The 27,287-nt window shown below is 30.1% G+C and overlaps 1 protein-coding gene and 1 long non-coding RNA gene across 4 annotated transcripts; one reads left to right on the top strand and one right to left on the bottom strand.

Moving 5' to 3' along the window:
* The first annotated feature begins 16,782 nt into the window (after positions 1-16,782).
* Positions 16,783-19,418, top strand: LOC130731548 (uncharacterized). Of its 3 annotated transcripts, none has more exons than XR_009016726.1 (5): positions 16,783-17,491; positions 17,575-17,682; positions 17,857-17,902; positions 18,288-18,492; positions 18,978-19,077. It is a non-coding gene; the product is annotated as an uncharacterized LOC130731548 (long non-coding RNA). The 3 variants fall into 3 exon arrangements; XR_009016725.1 differs by lacking the exon at positions 18,978-19,077 and adding an exon at positions 19,131-19,418 and having other exon boundaries at positions 16,784-17,491; XR_009016724.1 differs by lacking the exon at positions 18,978-19,077 and having other exon boundaries at positions 16,796-17,491; positions 18,288-18,728.
* A 4,031-nt stretch (positions 19,419-23,449) lies between these two features.
* Positions 23,450-26,971, bottom strand: LOC130733273 (reticulon-like protein B8). The gene is made up of 6 exons (XM_057585402.1): positions 26,813-26,971; positions 24,973-25,166; positions 24,707-24,887; positions 24,464-24,605; positions 24,158-24,227; positions 23,450-23,873 (listed from the first exon to the last, which is right to left on the bottom strand). Exons 2-6 carry the CDS (start codon positions 25,151-25,153, stop codon positions 23,704-23,706), a joined length of 744 nt encoding a protein of 247 aa, XP_057441385.1. The 5' UTR covers positions 25,154-25,166; positions 26,813-26,971; the 3' UTR covers positions 23,450-23,703.
* Positions 26,972-27,287: the final 316 nt, after the last annotated feature.

Genomic DNA, 27,287 nt, shown 5'->3' with positions numbered 1-27,287 from the left:
ATGCTTAAATAAAAAGAGTAAAATCAATTGTGCACGGTTAAAAACATTCTACTTGAAATCACTTTCATGTTAAAGGTTCATTTTCGAATAATTTTTTTGCTGCATTGAAAAATTATTTTTGAATAATTTAACTGCACTGTTAATAATTTTAAGAGAAATTTAGGAGCAGTTATATATATCTATGTATTTTGGTTTCCCTTTGTAAGTTCCGAACCTAATAGATTGAAATATATGTATTTTCATTTTCAAAGCAAAATTCATTTATACGTCTAATGTGCGGAATTAATGATTTTGATTAACTAATTTCTTTTTTTTCCAAAATCTTTATATTATTTAAATCGGTGTATGAGTATAAAATATTATATGTGTCAGAATTTATGTTTTTTGAATATCTACATCTTTATTATGATTGTTGTTTCATATTTTATATCTTATATTGTTTATAGTCAAAATCAAAATATTTATTGAGTGTCAAATATAATGATAAACTTTGCCGTGCAGCGCACGGGCAAAAACACTAGTTTTCAATTATAGCATTTGGCCATTGAAATTTTTTATTTGAAATTTGGACTAATGACTTCATAGTGTTACATGATAACATGACCATGGTTTTATAGTCAACCGTCCAAATGGTGTGCTTAGTCGGTTCCAGCCGTGTAGGCCACAAGGTAAATGAGACACTTGCCTTATGTCTCAAACAAATAAAGATGTATATTAGGCCCCCAAAAAATAAAAATAAAAAGTACCTATATTGCATATATATTATTGAGACTAAAGAGAGGTAATGAAATAATAAAAAATCATGTCATATTAATTACATGAGAAGTGCAATTTTGACAGTTATTAATAGTAGTAGTAATGATTTGTATTAGCAAATTTACATTTTCTAAATTGTTTGTATTTTTTATGATTTATTAGTATTTTTTACCCGTGCGATGCACGAGGGATATTCATTTTTGTTGTTTGTGTGATATCTATATTATTTTTTTAAAGATAATTTTTGGATTAAAAGAACAAAATGTATTTTTGATATAAGAAACTATGTGACCCGTGCGATACACGGAGAATATTAATTTTTGTTTATTGTATGTATTTTTTTCCAAATCTGTCTTATTTATTTATGTTTATTGAAACAAAATTTATGAATTTATAAAAATTAGATATAAGCAAATATAAATTTGGATGTTTTTCAGTTTCAACAAAAAAAAATTGGAAATTTTTCTTTTATGAACGCGTTTGTTTTTTATTTTGTAGAAGCACAATATTTTATTTGTTTGTGGTTGTTGTCCTTTATTTTTTTTGTTATGAGCTTTTATTAAAAATGATCTCACCACTACGTTGCATGAGAAGTCTTTATCATCACTTGAATACTATCAGGTATTTTTTCAAACAAATTCTGCCCCTTGAAAGACAGTAAAGTAGTAAAAAGACTTTTAAGATTGTTTGCAATAATACCTTAATGCAAAGCTTCTATTACTTCATCAATGTATTCTTTATTGACTTCAAGTAATCTCATCGCATAGCACACGTCCTTGAAGATGTCACATGTAACTTCATATACTTTTCTTATGTTTGGAAATGAATGAGGCCCCTTTGTGAAATTTAGCAATAACCTCATATAATATTCACCTTTCTATGCTCTGTAATTTCTCAAAATCCGTGTTATTGTTGTACATATACTTTGTAATTTATCAAAATCTGTAATTTCATATACTTTGCACACGTCCTTTTTTTTTTGCATAAAAAGTTTATAACATCCTACAGAATATCATAATTGATTTTTTATTTTGGTGAGTATTTTTTACATCCATAAAAAGTTTAATGTCAAAAAATCCACCTTCATTATTAAATATATAAATAAATATTATTATTATATTCTCAAATTATAAACTAATTGATAATGTCTTATGGAATTTCATAACTCCAAATTCTCATTTATTTCAAACATGAAAGGCAAATAGCTATGGGGGAAAAGGTTTATGCAAAAAATAAGCTATATATAAACATAAGCTATTTTAAAATATTTATTGAAATAAATTAATTGAAACATAAGCTATTTCAAACATAAGTGCTTATTGAAACATAAGCTATTTCTAACATAAGTGCTTATTCATAAGCTATTTTAAAATATTTATTGAAATAAATTAAAAATAAGCTATATATAAACATAAGTTCTTTTTCATAAGCTATTTTGAGTAGCTTATGAAAATAAGCTCAAAACAGCTTATGGTAGGCCATAAGCTGTTTGCATAAGCTCTCCCAAACACTGGGGTAAGAGCTTATACTATCACATAAGCTCAAATAAGCTCTTCCAAACAGGGCCATAAGATATTTTAATAGATACAACATATTGTGGAGTGCGAAAGCTCATTTGAAATTTACTATATTCATTTATTATTATCATGAGGCAATACTAATTTACACCTCAAATATATGGAAGGGAAATCGGAATGTCTATATAAAATAAAATTTGAGAACTTGTGCGTATTACTATTTACTAGAAATTAAACCCGTGCGTTGCACGGGCTTATTTTTAAGTTTTTCTAATTATATATCTTTGTAAAACATACATAATTTTGTATAAAGGTAAACTAATTATCAAATGAAAGAAGATTAAGAGTATATACATATATTAAATGTAATTATATTGGCAAAATTCATTATTTAACAAAATAATACATTTGTGGCCAAGGACAGAAAAAAAGTCTATTGTGCATATATTTTATCTTACTCAATAATATTTTCAATCATTTTGGCGAATTATTCTCAACAATAATATTTTTTTGTTGTAACATTTTTATTGTAAATTATTTTCTTCTTAGATAAAATGTCACTTACATAATTTGTGGTAAGAGCTATCCATGGGATAAGGGCTTTGGTATCGATGTGATTGCTTCTTGTAAGTATTTTTCATCTATTATTATCCATTATTCTATATGTTTGATAATTAATCTTTTACCAAAGACAAAGATTTGAATAAAACTCAATCCTATTTGAATAAAACTCAAATTGTTGCTTTGGAGTTTTGCTCAAACATCTCCGTAAGTGCGTTGCAACGATCATCAAACCATATGGTTTTATTGTCCGCTGAAACTGATCAGGCTCCATTTCATCAACCAATCTATATCACTCCTCACAAAACCTAAATTTGGCAATAACATAATTCTAAAAGTGAAAAAACTTATGATTAGAAGCCATATTTGAGGGTTGAATGCAGTAAAAAAAAAAATCAAACTATTTGGGGGACGAAATCAAGAAAGAAGAATTTCTTTTCTATACTAATTAATTAGTAGCAGAGCTTTAATTTAATTCTTCTTGGTGTTTCCAGTATGATCCATGCTTTGAGCATTCAAGAGAGATGGTCATTGAACGTGCTACTGCTTCTTCTTTCTCCTGAAATTAAAATGGCCGGTAAATTGATAAGAGGACAGAGGGGGCAACTGGTACCATGTGTTACACTGTGTAAGTGATTCGTCTTTATCCTAAAATTAAAATTGTGAATTGAGTAGAGGGTAGACAAAACGTGTATGAAAAAAAGCTTGAATATTATACAAATAATTGACAACGCAAGTTGAGAAGGGGATGAATAGAAACATGAAGAATTGGCAATTGATATAATTAGCTTAAATAGCATGAGAGTGAGAATAATAAGAATTTTTTAAGACGAAAAGATTGGTTGGAGTTTCAATTATTATTATTACTCCGTATTAATTTTTTTTGATTAGCGGAGTTTCAATTATATGGAATTCCAACTGCATTCTCAATGCACATAGAGTAGTGGAAGAAGAAAAGACTCACCTCTAAGAATGAGTCATTCACTAACAGATAATGGAGAATGGAAGTTTTTCATTTTTAAATTTATTCTTAAAGCAATTAAATTTATAAAATTACAAAATTCTTTTTAGAAATTGATTATTTTAAAATGGTGGCTACAGGAAACCAAGAGTTTTAGTTTATTGTATTTAAATGAGCATGACAATGATCTTATATCACATAACTTATTGTTATTTATATTACATAACTTATTTAATGCTAAACATTTCTTTTGCAATAAGAATTTTTTTTAGTAGTCATACAATCACTTTAAGCAAAGTGACAAATACATAAAGATATAGATAGATAGATATTGATAAATAGAATTTTTTTATTTTAAAAGTATTTTATCTAAATTATTTCTTAAAAAAAATTTAATTATTAATTTTAATTTTTAATATTTGTCAAATGCAAAGCTCAAGTCAATTTTAAGTTTATGAATGTTGTTATTTAATTTTAGTAGTTGAATAGTTTTTTATTATATAAATCTTTTTTCAGTTTTTAATATATTTTATATTTTTTAATATATTTAATATAAATGTATGAGAGCTTTCTGGTTTAATGCATTTAATACATGCAAAACCTCAAGTCTCCTTTACATATATACTAGAAATAATACCCGTGGGTTGCACCGGTTTATTTATAATACTTTTAAAATTATATATGATTATTATAGTTTTAATAAATATTAAAATATGTTTATTATAAAATATAATAAATTAAATAATAATGGAGGTGAGACATTTCATTGAATAGAATTAGAGTTCTCTAAATCTAAATAATTAATATTACTCAAATTTAATAATTGATATATTTTTTAAAGAAAACTTTATTGAAACACAACAAAATGAGAACAACCTTCTCATTTAGATAATTACATTAGATCACAACAGACCCATATCTGTTGTTCCCTACCACACCCTTGATTTGCCAAAAAGTTTGTCACAGTGTTTCCCTCACGCAATACATACACTACACCAACACATTGGATTATAGACATCAGATGATCTATATGATTAAATACATGTTTCAATTTCAATGACCTTCTATCTCCCGTAGACACTCACCCGACCACTAAGGAGGAATCACTTTTAACCACCACATTTGAAAATTTAAATTGTTGGAAAAAATAACAAAGCATGTAACACTACTTGAACCTTCGTCAAAAGCCCATAGGCCACAATATTTTAGTTCCTTTTGCAAAGTAACCTAACACATCTCCTCCTTAATCCCTCAAAACTCTACCAATACCATTGACCACTGGATTCCATTTTGACGCCCCATCCACATTAAACTTCAAAACAATTGCTGGCGGTGGCTCCCAATACACTGTTCGTGGCATCTTTTGTTTCAGTGGACATTCAATACGCTCAAAGCCTCTAGCAAACTATTCCAAATCATATGGACAATCATTACACTTCTCCTTGACCCACCAAAACACACGAACCAAGCAATAGTCTCATATATGTTCAACAACAAAAACTTTGTTATTAAACACGCATGCATTTCTCCCTAATAATTGATATTAAATAATTAGCACTGAAGTAGTTTAATATTTTATTCATTTAAAAATATAAAAAATCATTATGTGAATTTGAAATATATTAAATTAAGTAATAAATTTTTAATATCATAAATAAGTTATAATGACATATTTTTTTTACACTGTATATCCACAATAAAGTAGTTTTAACTTTAAAAATTATAATAAGAAATGATTTTATTAGTATAAATAATTATTTATTAAATTTAAATTTATTGAACTTTGGTCATAGTTATTTTACTCTGTTATTCTTTCTCAAGTCATTTCTATTAATATATAATAGCTCAAAAATTATATTTAAAGAATTTTTTAACGAATACACACATATAATAGTTAATGGTAAATACTTATAGAGCGCCACTTTTTATTTAAAGACTACTTTTTCTTAATTATATTTTAATAAATATTATTTTATTATAATTAATTTTAACTCTCAATATTTTTGTATATCAAAATATTACTTAGTTTTATTTTAATTTTCTCCCCTCAAATTTATGATTGATAATAAATTTTTAACATTTTTTAATTAATATTGAGTAAACTATTTTGTATAAGTAACTGAAATTTATAATTATTAGTTAATACAATTTATAGGAAGGGGAGTTTTTTTTTTATTTAATATATTTTCTATTTTTTTACTATTTAATATATAGTACTGCCATATGATTTAATGTAGTTTTTTGTAGTTGATGATTTTTCTCCGAAATAAAGAAATAATAAATGAGTAATATAAAACAAAAATTCAAAATTTAGTTTATAATTTTATTATTTAGTATAGGTAGCTAAGTAGTCTCTAGTTAATTTCTTTCAGTTTTAATCTTTATATTTCATGTATTTAATAAATAAAAAATTGTTACATAATTTAATTCAAAGGTTAAGTTAGTAGTTTTGGCCAATTAAAAACCCAACGACCGATTAAAAATCCAAATAGTAACTTACCATAGCAAGTTTGGACGCATGACATGAAAACAAATGACAAAAAGAATACAAGTAGCACCTATATTTCATGATTTATTGGGGTCGAATGAGAGTTGCACAAAACACAAATAGATGAGGTGTATTTATATTTGAAGATTAAACATTGAAGAATATGGAAGGTCTCACTAATTTTGAAGAAAAGATGAATGAGTAATGCACTCATAATAAATCAGACTGATCCATATTAGTAACCGATAATATTAAGTGAATTTGGAAAAATGAATGATGAAGAGAAAGATGACAGATTTTTCATTAGTTGAAGGGAATTTGCACTTTCAGTAACAATGAGAAGTGTTACCATTTACAACTTTATAAAATTATCATTCATCATATTATATGATGCGGTTAAGATTTTTCTCAAAGTCATATGATGCAGATTGTCATGTGTAATGTCAAAAAACAAAAAAGAATTGACATGTAATTATTATGTTTTTTTTTTCTTCAATTATAGAGGTTAAATGTATTTTTCAAAAAGTTATATTGGCATGTGTAAAGTCAAAAAATAAAAAGTTTCAAAAGTTAAATTATATTAAAAGTTGAATAGAAATTTAATTTGTTTAATTTAATTATTTAATGCATTTAATACTTATAGCTCAAGTGAGCTTTACATATATATATATATACTAGTATTTTTTACCCGTGCGATGCACGGGGGATATTCATTTTTGTTTGTCGTCTGTAATTTTTAAAAAACTTGTGTTAATTTTATTTTGTTTATTCAAATAATTATAAAAGGCACTATCAAGTGTGAGTAAGTCTAACATACAAATAAAATGACAATTTTGAGCTGTTTATAAGTAAGATGATTCATACACCTAATGTTTTAAGATTTTAGGTGAAAAATGAGGTGTTCAACACACTTGTGTTTACCCAATGTGATGATGTGATGATCCCTCATAGTTTTAAACATATTTTTTGCCCTAACTCCACCATGATATTAATGTTGTCAGCTCAAACAGTATTGTGTCCAATGAGAGTATTTGAAATCAACGAAAAAACATATGAATATTAAGTTGAGTAATATCTCATTTACGATATGAATATTTGATTATTGTCAAAATGAACCTCATCAATATTTGTATACCACAACAAAACACAACAATGTGAATCTCCTATGTAAAGGGTTTGGCACGAAGCAGATTTAAAAAAAAAAAATGGGACATTTATAAGATATGAGGCAAATAGAGTAGGATATAAGTTACAAAGATAACCCTGTTATTAGATATTTATGACTCCATAATCATGATACTGTTTTGATCACACTAATTAAATTGAGGTGATTTACAACATAAAACCATCTTATTTTTCATGTTTTTATGTCTTTCATATAATTAATCCACTTAACGTTTGAAAATGTGAAGAGTATCAAAAAGAAAATGTGAAGTTTTTTTATAATATGCGAAGTGATTAACATTTAAGGAAAGAAACTGAGTCTCTAATGATAGCTCAAGTGGTAAGAGCTGGGGGACATATGGGTATGGGAGAGGAAAGTCTAGAGATCAATCCCGAGAGAGTGTAATTTATCTTTCCGATGTACCAAAAAGAAAGGAAAGAATCCGAATAAAAAAGATTGGTGTACATAAAAACAATATAATCCACTATTGGACACCTACATTTGTGATGGTTTTAGAACACCGAAAAGTGTATAAAAGGTTCAGAATCCAAAAAGAACAAAAGCATATAATAATTGCAAAAAAAGAAAATTCATAGTGAAAACACATACAAATCAATGAACCAACAAATCTATGAAATCATATACGAAAACCGGCAAAAAAGTATGGACAAATAGGTATTTATATCTATAATTTAAGCTTTACAGAAGAATATTGAAGGTTTGAAAAAACTGAAGAATATTGAAGGTCTCTTCAAAGGTTCTTAGGACCCCTATGTGAATGCATTGATTTTTATATTTAAGTTTAGTGGATAGATTTGGAATGCAAAAGGACAATGAGATTGTTATGAAACGAACGGTCATGATTGCATATAGAAGAATAATTTGCATTTTTACCAAAATAATTATAGTCAAATTTTCAACGTAGTATAATAAATTTTTAAATTATTATTTTACCCTCAAGGTTGCGAAAACTTCTTCTTTACTATATCTAAAGAATGACCAAAATTCATTAAAAATTCAATTTAGATCTAATTAATATTAGTTAACGGTAAAAAAATTTGTTTTGTTAATGTATCAAAACTATTTTGTAGATAAGTTTTTGACCCGTGTCTTTTTGTGTATTAGCATGAAATTTTTTAAAATTTATATTATTTTTGTTATGATTATTAAAATAGAGTTTCTAAATTAACATAATAAAATTAATTTTACTTAAGTATAAGAAAATATAAATTTGAATTTTTTTTAGTTTTGCGATAAATGCGTTTGACTTTTTTAAGAAGCGTAATGTTTATATTTCTTTGTGGTTGTTTTCTAAATATTGAATGATTTAATTTAGTTTTTATATAAATATTTAACATTTTTTTTTTGTTTTGTGATGTCCTAACAAAACTTAACAACCTTCATGAGTTTTAGAATAGAAAAATCAAATGAACACTACATGTTCTCCAAAAATCATCAAATTTAAATTTATCATAAAGTTAGAAGAATTAAAAAAAATAAGAATAAAGAATGCTTGGAACTATTCTTAGAAATTGAACCCTTGTCTATTGTTGTTTTTCCTTCCAAAGTTCCAGTGGGGTGCAGAGGAAAGAAGTCCAACACTTCTTATTTACTACATTGAATGTTATGATATGAGATCCTCGGTTGCAGCATCATATACCATTTGGCCATTATAGAGACTTGACATGGGTACAACCTTCTCAGTATGACTCATACAACTTACAGGTAGATGCACCACCGTGTCTGAGGTATACAATATGGGTCATTGAGGGCTGAGGGGACAACCTTTCGTGAAATTCTATGTTTTTTTAACAGGATGAACAAACAAAACCAAAAGAACTCATTATGGTTTTCTGTGGGTGCATAAATAAAGGAAATGATAAATGAAAAGAAGAACACATGTACCAAAACAAACAACATCCATTCAAGGGCTATAGCAAAATATCCAAAGAAAAATAAGTAGAAGTTGTTGTCATTAAAATGATCAACCTTATAATTTTTCAATTGAGCAAAGAGAAGTGCCTGCTTTCATTAACACAATCTTCCTTAGGTTTTGAAATAGAACTTGGAAGATTGGATTGGTCAAAATAACTAACTTAAAAAAAAATCATTCCGATATAGAATGATTGTATCAGTCCAAAATAGTTAGAATATACACATTCAAAACATGATATTCATAACTGGAACCTATGAGCTAACAGACAAAAATAAAAACTGATGAGGTGATATTAAAAGTGCATATTTCATCATCATCATCCTTTTTGGCACATATTTGCTTGGTTTATAAACTTTAAAAAATAATATATCATGGAATTCTAAATGAGATAAACTTTTATAGCAACATAATGAGTTATGTTTATTATTATTATTATTATTATTATTATTATTCCATTTTTTAATTAAATTAAATATACTTGAACCAATATGTCAGTTTGTAAAAGTAACTTTTTTTTGGTAAAATAAATATCGATATAAATTATATGAAAAATGCATTAAAATAAATTAACATAAGTGCATCACCTGATGAGCTATCATGGTCTACATCTTCGTCTTCATCAGATAAAACATGATCGTGGTCGAAATTGTGTGAAGCTGCTTAGCAATTTATAAGGGGAGTTTATTAAAAATATGCTATAATTTAAATTTTCATGTCAGTGGAAAGTCAAGACACTTGAAGAATCAATATCCTAACCGAGATCTAAAAGATGCATGAAATGTCCCCCGCCCCTTTTTTAACAATGCAATTGAGTTTCATCTTCGCTGATATCATTTTGAGTTAGACCACCTATTGAATTATGTGTACTCTTTTTCCTACCATAGGTTTTTATCCCATTTGGGTTTTTCTTAGGAAGGTTTTAATGAGACACAACGCTCAATGTAATTTCCTTGCTTCGGTTGGTATTTTGAAATGACTTATCTATGAGAGGATTGTTCTCATGAAACATTTCTTATTAATAATATTCCATTTTTTTGTAAAAATAAAGCAATAATAAAAAACCTAGATTAAATTAAATGGCAGATACTTACTTCTTATATCATTGACACGACTTCTCCAAACTTGTGAATTTCGGTTTCGTGTCGAGGCCTTTACATGGGAGATACATATTGTCATGCTTTGATTTGCTGCATTGTTTTGTTCAAATATTTCCATTTAAAAGATTTTTTAGGGAATATATAAAAGCAATTTAGATAATCAAGCAACGACACAAAATAACTGAATTTTTTATTTTTTATTTTGTTTTGGAAACATACCATTTGAAATGTTAGGTTGTTGAATACTTACAGAAGTTCCTTTATCGTTGACATGGTTTCTCTGAACCGGTGAATTTCTGCTTCGTGCCAAACCCTTTACATGGGAGATTCACAATGTTGTGTTTTGTTGTGGTATACAAATATTTACATTGAAAATATTTTTTAGAGAATATATAAAAATAATTTAATAAACAAACCACCAACACAACATAAATCAAATAAAAGTTATGTTACGATTAGAAATGTTAGATTGTTGAAACCTCACAGAAGTTCCTTGGCTCGATTGATTTGATTTTATGTTAGAATTAGGCATTATATGATAATGGTGGATTCATGAATGTTAAACTTATAGAAAAATTGGATAAGAAAAAAGAAAGAATTAAAAAATTGATATGTACGAAACTTACTTGTGTCGTTGGTCGAAGATCCATAATTTGATGAATTATGTTTGTGATCTTCATCTTTCAGCCTCATTTAGAGGGCGATAAACAATGGTTCTTTTGCAAACCAAGTTATCTGTTTTTGAGACTGAGGCATATGCAACAACGCGAAAGGGTGAGAAATCGTTTTAGAGATAAATATTTTTGAGTGAGAAATTGTGTGTTGAGATGAAGACTTTTTTGTTATTTATATAGTAAGCAAATGTGAATGGAGTTATAGAAGTGGAATGGTTTTTTCTCTTAGATTTAATTATTTATTTTTGTATCATTATTAGATACTTTGATGTAGGATTTTAAACCAATTTTGAAGGTTACAAATTTTTAAACTTCTTCTAAATTATTCTCTTAATTTATATGTAACTTCTAAATTGCATTAATATTTTTGTAAAATTTTTTGTGCTTATAAAAATATGTAGCATATATGCACATTTAAGACATTTTTTATTTTCTATGCAATAATAGAAAGCATATGAGAATATGATTGTAGAATATGAATGGTTGTTGTAACATCATTAGGTAATTTAAAGTGGGATGCTAAAGGTTTATATTTTTAAACTTCTTATAAATTAATTTCTTAAATGTATGTAACTCCTAAATTGCCTTAATCTTTTTAACTTCTCATAATTCACTATTAGGCACTTTTTTTTTGCAAATCATTATTAGGCATTTTGGTAAATCAAATGCTTGTGAATCAACGGCTGAGATTCAATCCAAGTGAAATAAATTACTTTTTTACTAAAATACCCATGCCCAACTTTCATAGTTTTTAAAATTAATTGTTGAATGACTGGTTTGCCCCCAAAGCTGCTCAAACTCTCCCTTTATATAGTTTATAGATAGATATATATAGATTCAATATGGTTCAACACTTCTTGTCTTCTTGAGGTGTTCTTTTTTCTTTATCTTGTGAACTGATCATAAATAAACTCTTTTCTTTCCAATAAAAAATTAATCATGTAGCCACTTAAATTGTGACGGTTGTGAGATTTTATTTCTATCATAAATTTGCTAATTATTAAAAGGAAGAAGAAAATACATGAAAGAAGCAAGAGAATATAGATAGCATTTTTCCTCTCTACTAAATTCCTATTATAAAACTTTCTCAAATTTAATATGATAACATTCATATTGTATAACTGAACACTAATGAGTATACCTAATAACTATCCAGTATTTAAATTTTGGTGTAACATTCATATTGTATAACTAACATTATATGATAACATGGGCTGGATTTGTCAAAGAGCTCAGAACCTTTGAGGACATTCTAATTTCATGGGCTGGTAAAGATTTATCATCTTCGTAGAGATCATGCCACACAAATCCATTCTTGTAGCTTTTGAATCAGAAGAACAAATATCAATATTATTGTGGAAATCTATTGCTTTAGAAGGTTGTGCAGGTAGGACCTGTCAAAAAATATTTCAAGTCACCATTAAATTATACCCTAGAATGAGAAGGATTGAAATCAAGAGTAACCACACATTTAATGAACAGTTTTCATCCTTCCCTAAGTCAATTTTCATCCTTCCCTAAGTCAGTTTTCATGATAGTGCTGCCTTCAAATGAACATCCAACAAATGCACCTGCAAGTAGTATAATTGTCAAATACAACCCGGGAGGAGTTAATTCAACCTCACCCAAAATATAAAAAAATAAAAAAACCAAATTGACACAAATCAAATCATCAAGCCAAAAACTCCAAATAAGAGAAACAACCATGAAGTTCAATCAACATAAATGAGTCTCAGTTCAAAGATTTTAGAGGTTACACTATTAAGTATTAACTTCCAAACATTAATTGAGAACTTGACCCAGTCTGACTTATAGAAATTTCATTTGCAGCATGTTTGTTCATTATTAGTAGTTTCAGAGTGTCTTTTTTCTTAGTCCAATCCAATTCAGCCTCCTGAAACCCAATTTAACCATCATATGACAGTGAAATCTGAAGAGTGTATGCAGAGGAAAGATTAAAAACAGAAAGGAGAAAGCTGTTGATTTGCTCTGATATTTTCTGCAACAGAAAATTAATTAAGAAGTTGAGCTAAATGAGATTATCTATCATCGTAAGCTCCTCAAGTGAGGCTGCTCCTAGTCATAAACAGTACAACATCAATGATATAAGCAAAGCAACTTCAGTTTGGATAATAAAATTGGTCAAGGTGGATTTGGAGTTGTTTAACATGAGATCAACATTACTTGTAACTTGTCTTCAAATTGGTCATGGATGCTCTGCTGTCAACTCTCTGAGTTCCTTCATGGCTTCATATTTTCTTAGGTACACAATGTCTCTATGAAAAAACAAACCTAAATTAGTGAGATAAAAAAAAACAAATCAAAGAACAAAAGTACAAGTGCAAAAGTGCCAGTGACATAGAGTTAACAAAGCATGCATATGCACCGAATTTTCAGGGAGACTCATGATGAAGATAAAAATTATTCCTGACAATTCTAAGTTTTTCTCATGGGAGACTTATGATGAAGATCTGTCTTAAGACCCAATTTATCAATAGAGGCTGCACAATGCACCAAAAGAACAAAAAGATCTATGAAAGAGGCATGTCTTTAGTGCAGTAGTCTGTGTTGTAAACAGATTGGAGCAATAACATCAAGATAAAAGATTCAAAGATTCAAATAAACTAAAGACAACAAAATACAAAGGGCATAATTTGAAATTCTAATTATTACCCCTATTTTTCCTTTCACAGGTGGACTTGTCTTTGAAAAAATTGGTCCGCAAAAGTTAATATAGTAAAACATACAGATTCTATGTCAGTTGGGAGTATGAGGAGAGAATGGATGCAGGGGTTCTTGACTCTATGCAGTGTTTTCCATGGCTTGTTCAGAATGCAACCAGATAATCAAGATGGCAGTAAAAAGGAAAACGAAAGCAGGTAGTGGGCAGGCACCTGAAATTATGGATGAAAGTGGCTCATTTTGATCATTTTACCATCAAAGCATATTGCTTAAAGGTGTGCTGCGAATACAAATAATCATAAAACAATTTTAGATGAACCACTTTCTCCATAGGCTCCACAAAAATGATTGCAAGACTATTAGAGCTATTCGTGCATCGGTAAGGTAGAATCAGAAAGTTGAAGGGCTGAATCAGAAAAATAACCTGAAAGACTCTATGAGGCAACAACCATAAAGCAGATGCTGGAAGTAAAGGTAGGGTAGAAACACCTTCGTTAATTAATGAATTGATTTTTCCAAGAATAGAGAAAAAAAACATATGATTTGAGGGTAACTTTGAAGCAATAATACACTCACCGATTATGGATGAACGAAATATAACAGAGGCAGTGAATTGAAAAAACAAAGAAGAAAATTAATTAAAAAAACATTGAATGGAAATGGATAAAGCGAAAGAGGAAAAACCTGAGACATGGCAGCGAAGAGCATTCAAGGGTGGTACACTGGTACATCTGCTACTGCTGAAGCAAGGCTTATTGCTATTGCTGGAACTTCAGCCTCTCTTGCATTCTCTGCTCTCCTTCCTAATAATCCTAAGCCCTATAACAACATTACCCAAGATTTACATCAAACGGAAACAGAAAACAAAAAAGAGGGAGGTAACAATAAAAAGAAAGAAACAGAGCAGAGAAAATGAGGTAGAAAGACTGTTAACCTCGGTAGAACATCATTGTAGAAGAAGAAATAGATGTTCGATCGGCAATCCGCGAACGGTAAACAAAGTCTGAGAATAAATAGAAGAGAGGTTGAAAGAGAAACCGACGAAATTAAATAAGGAAAACATAAGAGACAAAGGTTCTCAACGGATACGTCAGGAATGAAAGCCGCCAAGACAATGCAATTGGAAGCCCATCTATGAGCAACGCCTGAGATTGATTCTGAAGGAACAAAATATACATATTTACTGAAATAACCATGTTTACATTTTGTGTCCTATGCAATAAATTATTGAATTCCATATTTGCTCTCCTGACTGCAAAAATTCTCCCTTTATATAGTTTATAAATAGATAGATAGATAGATAGATAGATAGATAGATAGATAGATATATTTATAGTTTTTTAAAATTGAGATATATATAGTTTTTATATTACTACTTAGAGAAGTTTTTTAAAATTGTTTAAATCATATGTAAGGTCAATAATGTTCGAGATGGATTGAATGAGTTAGATATTTTATTTATGGAAAGTAAAATGTTAGAATTGCTTGATTATAAAAACGATGATAAATAATTTCGCAGCTAAAAAAACTAAAAAATTGATAATTTGTATGATATATTATGTCTCTTTAAGATTATTGTTAAAAAAATTACTTTAATATTTTCGCCTTAGGCCACAAAAAGTCTATACACGGCCCTGATCGGTTCGAGGGAGTTTATGTGGACTCTTCATATGTAAGTTTTTGTCATTTTAAATTTTGTTTAATCATTTTATTTCATTCTAAAATTTATTTAATATATATTTTTCCCTCTTTTGCTCTTGTTCTTCCTTTAATTATTTAATTTTTTTTTCTCTCTTTCTTTCCTCTTGTTCTTCCTTCTCCCACCAGCATTCATCTTAGTGGGGGAATGGTGGTAGTTGTGGAGGTACATGAATGAGAGGGTAGAGGGGAGGTGGTGGCCGTGGAGATTGGGTGGGAGAAGAATGAGCGAGTGAAAGAAGGGAAAAGAGTTTGGATGACAAAATTACTCATACTTACACATAAAAATTAAACTTGTGACATGTAAAATTACTCGCACTCACGAATACTTATTAGATTTAGTAAATGAATATTTTCTCTATTTATTTATCAATAAGACGGTATATAAGGCAATATAAAAAAATTCTAAATATGTATTTGTATATATATTTATTTATATATATATATATATGTATATATATGTAAGTAAATACAGTTAGTATAAAAATATGTGTATATAATTTAAACAATATGAGGATGTCAAAAAATAAATAAATTAAAAAAATGAGAAAATTTATGGACGAGAAGTCGAGAACTGCCGTGTATGCACAGCCTCCAAGTCCAACTATTACCAACTTATCTTTGAAATCAGTTTACAATTTAATGCGAATATTGAATGTTATTTGGCTTCTAGAATTTATCTTCGTATCGAATCAATAATCATCATCAATCAATAATACTCCCTCCGTCCCTAATTATAAGCTAAAGTTGTAAAAATCACACTTATTAAGAAAACCTTAATTGATGCATTGGTTTTAAAAAAAAATGTACAACTTTCTATGTTTACCCCTATTTATGATAACACTTTTTCATCATTGTACTACTAATGGTGGTGCTCCACTACCAATAAATGCAAGAGTGAATATGGAAAGAAATATTAACTTTTGTAAGGTTAGCTTATATTTAGTGACACAAAAAAAGTCTCAATGTTAGCTTATAATTAGGGACGGATGGAGTACTATTAAAAGAGCAAAGGTTCAAAGAGCCAAATGCTGAGGTGTCAGCTCCTCATGCATTATGCTCTCTCATGCATTCTTAGAATAAGTGGAATTCCACATGTCAAACTAACATCCTTCCTCACATCTTCCCTGTACACGTGGCTTTTTCATAACTTTGCTGATTTTTTTTTAAACGTCCCCTCTCCCCCACTATCTTCCCTGTACACGTGGCATGAATTTCTTTCTCCTCCTTTTTTAATACTAAACTGTGCATTGGTTAATTGTTGAACTTTTTTTGTTTATTTTTAAAAATTAGTAAGTTGCAGATGGCGCCTCTAAGGTGGTCGATGACGCCGATTTGGAGGTTGGCTCCGATTGATAATGTGAAGTAGAAGAAGAAGCAGCAACACACTCATTCTTCCCCTTTCTCTTTCAAGTTCATGGCATGTTTCTCATTTTTAATAACCAATTTTCTGCTCAATTCCCACTGTTTGGTTTCAGTTAATCTCTCCTTTTAATTTAACTATATTATTTCAAGCATACGTGTGACGGTTTATTTACTGTCAAATTTTCCGTAGCTCGAAGAAACCACTCCAACCTCCCCGAGATTTATTTGATAATGTCATGTTTGGCTTTTTGCTGGAAAGGCTGTGTGCATTGGCCATGTAAATTGATTTTTATCATCTACAGATGCATGCTTTACACATCATAAACTCTTAATGAGTAATTGTTTTGTATTTATTATTACTTTGGCAGTGGCTTAATCTCAAATAAATCTAATGATATTCTTACTCTTTCAAAAAAAAAGGGATGGCTAGAGTGTGCTGGTTTGGAAAGCTTACTGCTTCCTATCATGTGCTTCTCTTTGCTGGTGAGTGGTGATGGTGTCAAAATAGATGAGGAGATGTCAAATTTGCTTCCTTCTCAGAAAAGGAAAATTAGACAAAAACAAAGAAAGGCAGAAGCAAGAGCTAAGAAAGTATTGTACTCATTTCTAGAGCTTCGTTTGAACTTGGTGCAGGAAGGGCATTCATTCATCCTATTGTTTTATTTTGTTTTCAGGGGGCAGAGGAAAAGAATGAAGAGTTAAGTGTCAGTGAGGTATTCAAGTCTAGGAAACGGCATGTAAAACCTATGAATCCTGATCCACATGGGGAGAAGTTATTGCAGGTTAAATTTTAGTGCCTTCAACTTCAGTAACCATTGCGATTCTCTTTAGCCTGTGTTTTATATTTTATAATTTAATGGATAAATAGAAGTTTTCTCCTTGATTCTTACTACCGGTTACCATTATGGTTCATGTAGATTTTCACAATTTGAATTTTTAGTTTGAATTTTTTTCAGGTGATGTGGAGATGGGCTAAACAATAAGAATTGATACATACTCTAGGTAAGTAGGAAGTATTATCAGCTTCTACTATGATTACCCATTGCAGTTTCTCTCATTAGATCTTCTTGAATGATTTTTGTTTGGAGATCCTCTGTTTTTGCTAACTTACATCATCATGAACAGAGTTTTAGGATCTTTGCAGGAGGATCTGTTTAATTTCTATATGAAGGGAAGATAGCTTATTTAAATTAACTAGGAAGTTGATTGTGTTTTGGTTGTTAGTTTGTGTTTTGTATTTATGTTTGTAAATGTATGTGGACATATTTTGTTCCCTCTCTAACTGTAATGGACCTAGATATTATGTTGAATTGATGCACCTCTATGAGTAGTTTTTAAGAATTGCAACTACTGACTTGTGATTTTATGTTCTGATTTCTATTTTCAGTGGGGATGCTGACAGAGCTTTAGATTGCCTGTGGCAGAGGAAGAAGGCTGAGATTAAGCTGCAATATATCTTGCTTTCAAGGTCTATTTTTGTTAGAGATATTTGAGTATTAAAATCAACATAAAGTTGAAACATTTGTTTGCAGAGAGGATCAGCCGAGAAAGAACTTTTGCAACAAAGTGAAGGAACCACATTCCATGAAAAGGTATCTACACGATTCAACATTGTCGTCATTGGAGGTTCACCTTGATTTTATTGTTCTCATCTCATTACATATTTTGAGAAGAAAATTGTGATGAAAAATTGATTATAATTTTTGGCTGAGAACAATCAAATAAGCTTTATTTTTAACCTTTGAAAGAGATTGCTTTGCCATGAATTTTTCTATTTTAGTGAAAAGAGATTAACCTTTGTATCAATTGTTTCTTCTGTTTATGAGATCTTTTTTTCTGAAGATCTGTATAGTTTAGTTGAGGTATAAGTTGTTTAGTTTCTATTAATGAGATCCTTTTCTGAAGATCAGTATATTTTAGTTAAAGCTAAAAGCTAATCGTAGTAATGAGATCCTTCTTAATAAACCACGTGCTGCTTTGGTCAAAGATCCAACCAAGGTAAGTAATGTACTATTAACTCTTTTATTTATATGAATTCGTTATGGGGCTGATGTTTATTCATTCTTTCATTTTTTAGGATCCTGCTGATTTTGAAGTTCCTGCTGATGTTTTGGAACTCATTGATCAAACATTTCTATTCAAAATTGAAGTCAATAACAACTCAAACTCGATATTTGAACCATCGTACTGAGTTAAGAAAATCTGCTCTGACTCAGAGGTTATGTGTCAGTTTCAGGCATCCCTTCCCTCTATTGAGGGTTCCGCTCCATTGTTGATTATGGGGACCCCTACTTCAGTGTTGAAGGGTGAATCTTCATCTCCGATTATAGAGGAGTTTTCCCTGAGGAATAGCTTGGATCAACTAGACATCATTTTGCTAATTTATTATCAATTTTGTATATCATTCATTGCGACACTGTGTAGAACCTCAAATCCTTTTCATAATGGAGTTGTTCTTATTTGATGGTTTATTCAATAGAATACCATTGCATGATTTAATCTATACAGGTGTATGCTCTTCTATTCATGGAAATCATTTAAATATTTTGGTCAATTGGTGTAAATTTATGTCGTTTTAAAAGCCGTCGTCATATTGTTGCGCTGATTTATACTTACTTATTTGTTTATAAAGTATGAATTGATTGATATATGCTCCCCGTGCAACGCACGGGTGAAAAATCTAGTTTCATTCACTTCACCATTCTCATTGACAAACAATGTTTTTAAAGTTACTTCTGCTACGATAAGAGCTACTCCTTCCGTTCCAAAACTATTGTAGTTTAAGAGTTATGCACAAAGATTAAGAATTCATTAATTGATGTTATAATTTGACTGAAACACCCTTATTTAATATGAGTTATATGAAAGAGAGAGAATGAAAATCATTGGTCAACTAATTGGTGAAAATTGTGATTGGTGGAATTAAGAGGTGATACTTGGGTGATGTAATATTAAATGAGGGCATTAATGGAAAAGAATGAGATAAAGTACTTTGGATATGTAAAACAACAATGGTTTTGGAACAAAATAAAAAAGTTAAAACTACAATAGTTTTGGAACGGAGGAAGTATTAGGCTATGTAAAATGGTTTTTTCATTCAACACCCTTCTTTTTCACTTTTTATATGCCGCATCATTTTCTTTCTCTTCCGCCTAATAATTCAACACATATTCAACTTTTACTCATTATAATGGTTTTGTTTACTAAAATTCAACACCCTACCCCATCACTTTTATTTCATATTCTTACTTTCTTTTATGTTTTTGTTTTTGTGATTATATATTAGTAACAATTATCAATTTAAATTAAAATAATTAAAAGTTAATTTTTTTTCTTTCTAGTTTAGTAATTTATTTTAGTAATTTTATATTCTTAATTAATATTTTCTTGCAAGTAAAAAAAGACGAGATATAGGGATAGTCATTATTAAAACAAGTGAAATAGAAAAACTAGAGGGGGAAAATGTCATTTTTTTCCTGTGTCCAAATCAAATGAACCAAGTCTCTATTTATAGAAGAAAAAATATGAATTTTGGTGGAAAAAAAATAATTTACTACGAAATAATTGACCCCAAATAATTAGGATGAGATAAGAATCTGGAAATTACAACAACCAATGAGATTTTGCCATGTGGCATGAGTGTGACCAATTCACTGTTACACACCCTATTCAACTAGTTCATTGGAGCAATTCAGCTCTTGAATCCGTTTATCAACAGGTCTTCAACGTGCCCATTGTGAGTAGTCAGCAATATATTTTTTTTTCAAAATCAATTTTCTTTTCTACTGTTAAAATTTATTGTGTACCAAACATTCTCAAAGAGACCTTGAGAAAAATAACCATTCCATTCATAATTGTTGCAGCTAGTATATATCAGCAATGTCAAGCTCCAAATCCTCTACGTCTTGTCACCTTGAAAATCAGTATCACCCAAACCCAACCACTTCCAATTTCTAGAATTGTCTTTTGTGGTTTGGAGTCATGAGGATCAGTGGTTTATCCTAATTTTATTTGGAAACAAGATGTCTAAGAACTTATTATCATAACCTTTAATCCTAACGCAGCCATAAAAGAAAAATTAAAACAAAGAAATGTCATTGCAAATTAATTAAACTCTTATTCATGTAGTCATAAGTTGATTAACTATGCAAACCATTTATAATTGGGTCATTTCATTGTTTAATATAGAGTTGTCTAACTTATCTAATAGGATTATTATCTCATTTTAGATGAATCAATACGGTTATTTATAAAAAACAAATCAAATAAAAACGAAATGCGTTTAATTCAAAACTCACTTTTTAAGCAATATTGATATTTGATTCATATAGGATAAGATTAAATAATTTCATGAGATAAGTAGCCCATAGAGGGAAGGGAAGGAAGGGAAGGGGAGTTAAACCAGAAATAGTTAAACATCATAATTCTACATTATGTCACACAAATAGTCCAAACAAAACAGTACTACGTACTACTACTTCCTACTCTAATATAAAATTCAGCAAAATCAAATAAGCAAGATTAACCCATCTCTTATTTATTCTAAACAGAAAAACAAACACTAGCTATAACTCTTCATTACTCAGTGCTTCTGCTTCATCCTAATCAATGTACTGATATATCTATGCTGCTGGCGCTATATCAATATCATTATCACCATCATCATCGTCGTCACTATCACTCTCATTCTGGATGCAAAAGCTTTGTAATTCAGGTGGAGCCATGAAAAACTTGGGAAGACGAGATTCTTTGCAAGCCAAGACCACCATTATTGCAGCAAAGAACAGAACAGATGACTGAACCTTTGCCACAAAATGCACACGTACTCTGTCTAACTAGTTGACGTGAAGAAAAGATGAAGTCATGGGTCTTCAACTTCCCCCCACGTCATGCATTTATACACTAAAAATTAGCAATTTTGGAAAAGGAAAAGAAAAAGAAAAGTAAGTTTTTTATTTTTACTCTTTTACCATTTGCGGGCTAATGGTTTTGTTTTGATGTGAGAAATGGTGAGGTGGTGGGGTTTCTCTCCATACATTTTTCCATAATGGACAAGACATTGGCAAAGCTCATGGCTTCTTGTTGCAATGCACGTTCAACATGTGGAGCTTGGGGTTTCAACACACGCTTGAGCTTTGTGGTCACACGCAGGCACATGCATGGATGACTTGGATATATAGTAGTGGTGCCAAAGGGTTAAGATCTTTACATGGTTGGTTTGGGCCAAATTTGATCTCGTGTACATTGAAAAAGATATGTTAGCACACACATATTCCATCTCCACCTCAATTGTCTGTTCTTTCGAGTTACATTGTAATAGTGTTTAACTGCCTGAAAAGAAATATCATAGAAAAATAAAAGCCATTTCCACCATCATGACTTTTCAAATAGAGTAAAGGGGAAGAAGTCAATAGAGCTAGGTGATAAATATATATATATTATGACATATTTCATGAAACAGCTAAGTCATAGATAACTTAATTAAGAGATAAATAACACAAATAATTTTAATTACATTGTCATCAACAATGCATATGTTCACTTATTCTATATATGCAAAAATTCATATTTTATAGAAAATTAAGAATGATAAAGATCGAAACCACCTAATTATAAATGTTCTGATATCATATTTATATCATATTATTCTTAAAAAAAATCATATTATGAACAAATTATTCCTAAACACTAAACAAGATATTTAGGGTAAAACAAAAATAATTGGTGTGGTGAGTGGTGATCACCACTTTGGACACCTCATTTTGTGGGGGTCAGAAAAGTTAATTTTTTTTGTTAACAATTTTTCAATTTGTGGCGGTCACGTACAAACCACCATAAAATGAGATGTCCAAAGTGGTCAACTTGTAGAGTGGTTTGTGAATCACCACTGAAGGTAAAATTAAGATACATGGACGAAACTTAGGTGCAATTTCATAAGAGCAATTTTTACTATTATCCAATATATATGACATGTGAGTTAAAAAAGTGGAAATTAATGGAGTTTTTGTCACATAAAAAAATTATTAAAACATTAAGAAAGTAACTAGGCTTTCTATTGGGCAGCAACACAAATAGTACTCGCATTGTATATCTAACCTTTATCCATTATATAGAAAAAATGAGTGAAAGTAAGATAGAAGAAAAAGTTGCATAAAAAAAATAGAAGAAAAAGTTGTTCGGAATGAATCATATTTTGATTGCGTGAAGAAATTATGCTCATTTTGGAGGCAGCTTTATATAAAGTTAAATATTGGACAAAACTTTTATCAAGTTTTTTATATCAATTTTATCAAGTTTTCTAATCATAAAATGACACATGCATTTAAAATTCAACAATAAATTCTCAAAAAAATACAAATTTTTAGGAAATAAAATCCATATGACATGATTTAAATGAAAAACTTGATAATCATTCACATCTCACATTCTTTTCCATCACATTTTCACCTACTTTTTCTTCATATCTCTCATATTTTCATATCACATTACTAATCATATTCATTTCTCTTTCTTCTCTTTCTATATCTTAGTATTGGTGAATTTGAAGTGTGAAGATAAAAAATTCCTTTTACATAGGTTTACATAATATCCAACTCTGTTTTGTAAGCCTTCACAATCTCCCAATAATGACAAATAATGACAGCACAAATTTTGAAGCCCCCAACATAGCACAAAATAAATATCAGTAACCACATGACACAAATCATTCTTTTTCCCTAGTTACTTCATTAAGGTTTTTCCCTCAATTCCATCTTAAGTTAGAATAGGATACAGACAATCAAACAATTTACATAAGGATGAACCTATTCATGCTTCTTCCCTTTGAACTTTCCATTGGGGATTTTGCTAAGCAAGCCAGAATCCAGCTTCTGATATTGATTTCGCATCTGACCAAGGAACTTGTACACAAAGTCATCAACTTGATCCTCATACCTTTCATACAGAACTGGGAATGTATGAGCAGCAACAAAACCTTGGGACATGACATAAAAAAGTCAATATCAATCCAGTATGAGATGAAAAATCAACTAGAAGGAAAAATGTCCACACACAGTGTTAACTAGAGAGACCAAATAGTGTCCTTAAGCGATAAAATATTATAAATTCCATTTTCAACTATTCATGTTTTTTAGAGCAAATATTGTAGGATTAATTGAAATTTGAAATATACTTTTCAAACTTTGTCCAACTTAATAATTTAAGCATACATTCTGGCCAACACACACTGACAATATGAAAGGAAAGGAGGTCTCTCACCAATATACATGACAGTCAAAAAATTGCACCAGCTCCCAATCACAGCACCAGCCCATAAGCTTACTACAACCTGGTAATGTTTTAACAATCATCACAAATTCGAAAGAAATATTGCTATGCATGAATCTGGAATAAATGTAAGATGTTGAAGCAAACAGAAAAAATGGAATTGATCGAAAAACAAGTACTGAATCAAATCCTGGACTCAGAAAGTGAAGAATGGTTTAACTTGAAAACTATGTTTTATGCATTACTCTGGAATATAAATGACAATAACAACACAAGTAAACACAACAGTAGACATACAAGAAGAAATTGCTTAAGGTTTCCTCCACAAGAAGCATCTTGAAGAACCCTCAAACCACGGTTAACCTCAAAGCCAACCGCAGTTGCAATATTCACAATGAAATCTTCTGGGAGAACAAAACGAGGAACTTTAGATGACTTCCTGTAACCAGAGAGAACAAAAATACAAAAAGCTGTAAAGCAGTGTAATACATTTACATAAAATCAGGCAAAAAAGAATGATCGTAAAGAAGCTTGGATAACCTGCCAAACACGCCAGAAGCATTAGCCCAAAGAAACTGTGCAAGCATGCCAAGAGCCAGAGCAAAGAACAAAAGTGTTAGGAAATTATAATTAAGCCATTCAAAAACCACCCATATAGCTGTTGCACCAGTTAAAACGCCAGCAGAGATCTTCTTGTTCCTCCACAACAAGACATCAGCAGCTACATCATTCAAAAGGGAAAAGAATTAAAAAACTAGGCCAACGTGATAGATTTTACAGGAAACTAAGTAGAATTGGCATCATACATTTTCCACCCCCTAGAAGATGGTGCACGGGTTTCTGGCGTCCAAACAGTCTATTGAATTGGGAGCTCACTGAGTTAGGCTTCTCTTCTTCAAAGAATGATACAGATTTTTTATGCTCAGCATGAGAAATTGTTTCCACAAGGGTGTTAAGAAGGTTTTCAGCTGTGATTTTGTCAGACATTGTTCCCGAAATTCTAAGAACAAAAAAAAGAACGTCATAAAGCTTTGTATGTAATAGCCATGATGCCTAACACCAATGCAGCATCAATCACCACTCATGGAAAAATCAAATAAATAATACACATAAGTGAATGTGATAGATTTGTTAAGTAAATATAACGTAATAAGATTCATACATTTTTTTACACTGAACATGATATAAGAAAGTATATATTTCTAACTCAAGTCAGACACTCATAAAGTAAGACAAGAAGTTAAACCCATCTAACATGAAACAAGTCCAGTGGGTCTAAGATCACAAAAGAAACATCTCAGACAATTAATCATTTTAGCCTGTATGTATTTCAACTTTATCAAGCTCAATGTTTCAACAGCATTACATCTTTCATGTAGATGTGCTTAGGTTGTTATTGATGAAAATGAGCCTTAACTTCATTAAAGGAGTCTGAGACCCGAAGTAAAGGCTGTAGCCAAGTATCTGTCTTTTGATTGTTTCAGTTTCGGTATAAATAGAGCTGTTGGTCTTGCAGTCTGTCATACAAGACATAGGCCAACACTATTTACTCAGAAAAATATAACAATTGAAAGTCAGCTACACAACACCACCCTTTACTTTGGGTGCACTACGAGTAAAAATTAACTTAACCGAAAATGTTTTCTAAATCACATAACAGTAAATCATATTTCTCAGCACTAAGCAGTCCCCCTCAAGTTAAAGCCTGCGACTACAAGGCTTTCATTTTTTACAAACAAACTCAAATGAATACTTGTTCCTTTTGTAATTCCCTTCACAAAAAATTACTTCAAATGTCAACACAGTAGTGGAAATATAAATTATCTGTCAATCGACATAGTTAATCGCAATTCATCAAGCAAATTTACAATAGCCTATTGTCACACCCACGCTTCATCCAACTCTCTCTTGTGCCCCTGATTCCTCCACTCAAATTGGCAGTGCAGAAACTTAAATCCACATGCTCAATCAATACTATAGCTTCACTTTCATGTCACTAAATTTCCTCTTATCACACTCATTGCCCATTTTCAAAGCACAAACAGTAACCCAGAACACCCAATAAGAAAAAGCCCAAAACTTGTGCCCCAGGTCAAAATTTCAAAACAAACAGCAATACCAATTGCTTTTCATAATAGAAAAGAATGAAAAGCCACATGAATTAACCATGGAAGGTAGACACAGAAGCCACAAAACACCCAAAAGTGAAAAAATAATAGTAAAATTTGATTGCTTGCTTTAAAGAAAAATTGTCAAGATCACTGGTAGATGAAAAAAAAAATCAAATTTGTTAGAAAAGATAGAAACTTTGGTAAGCAGAATAAAATGGGGTAGCGCAATTTTTTTTCCTTTTTCATTTTCCCCAATTAAAAAGCAAAAAAGAAGCATTTGACTTCTGAGTGACAACACAGATCAATAAACAAAGAAATTCAAAGTATATTCCACTCTCCTTGAACACCTGCAAAAGTCTAAGTAGAGTAAATAATTCACACCAGAGAAGCAAATATCACAAAAAAATAAAAACAACAAAATTGAAAGAGTGAAGTGAAAGAGGTGTCAAAATATCAACAATTAACTGCAGCAGCCAAACTGAAAAGGAAGAAGAAGATGATGATGAAAAAGTGTGAAAGGGTTTGATGCACAAACCAGAATGAATGAAGAAGGATAGAGAGATGGAGGATGCTGCTTAGTTGCAATTATTTGGCAGAGAGAAATAGAGTAGTATAGAACTGTAGAAGACTAAGAAGAGTAGTTAAAACTAAAAAAGCAGGCTCATGCTCCATTTAAATAATTTTTGTCCCTTTACTGCAATTCGGTTCGAGCCGGAAACATCCGTATTAGAGTAGAGTTAACAATTCCTAGACTATGCTAAAAGAGAATAAAACATGTACAACTTGAATCAATTATTTAAAGAATTTCAACTACACATTTTTATTTATTTATTTGTTGTATTTTTGCGAAAAAAATCTTACCAAACAGCTTTTTATTTTATTTTATGAAAATAGATTATAATTGGGCAACCAACCACATGCACCTGATTCTCAAAATCAAATAGCAAAATACACGTGAACCTCCACCTTCACGTCAATTTCCCATTTTGGATTTTCCAATTTTGGCTAAT

The sequence above is a fragment of the Lotus japonicus genome, chromosome 1, assembly GCF_012489685.1.
Source record: "Lotus japonicus ecotype B-129 chromosome 1, LjGifu_v1.2".
NCBI classification, from domain to species: domain Eukaryota; kingdom Viridiplantae; phylum Streptophyta; class Magnoliopsida; order Fabales; family Fabaceae; genus Lotus; species Lotus japonicus.
Note: the sequence above shows the minus strand (reverse complement) of the source record. Positions and strands in the feature narration are given on the sequence as shown.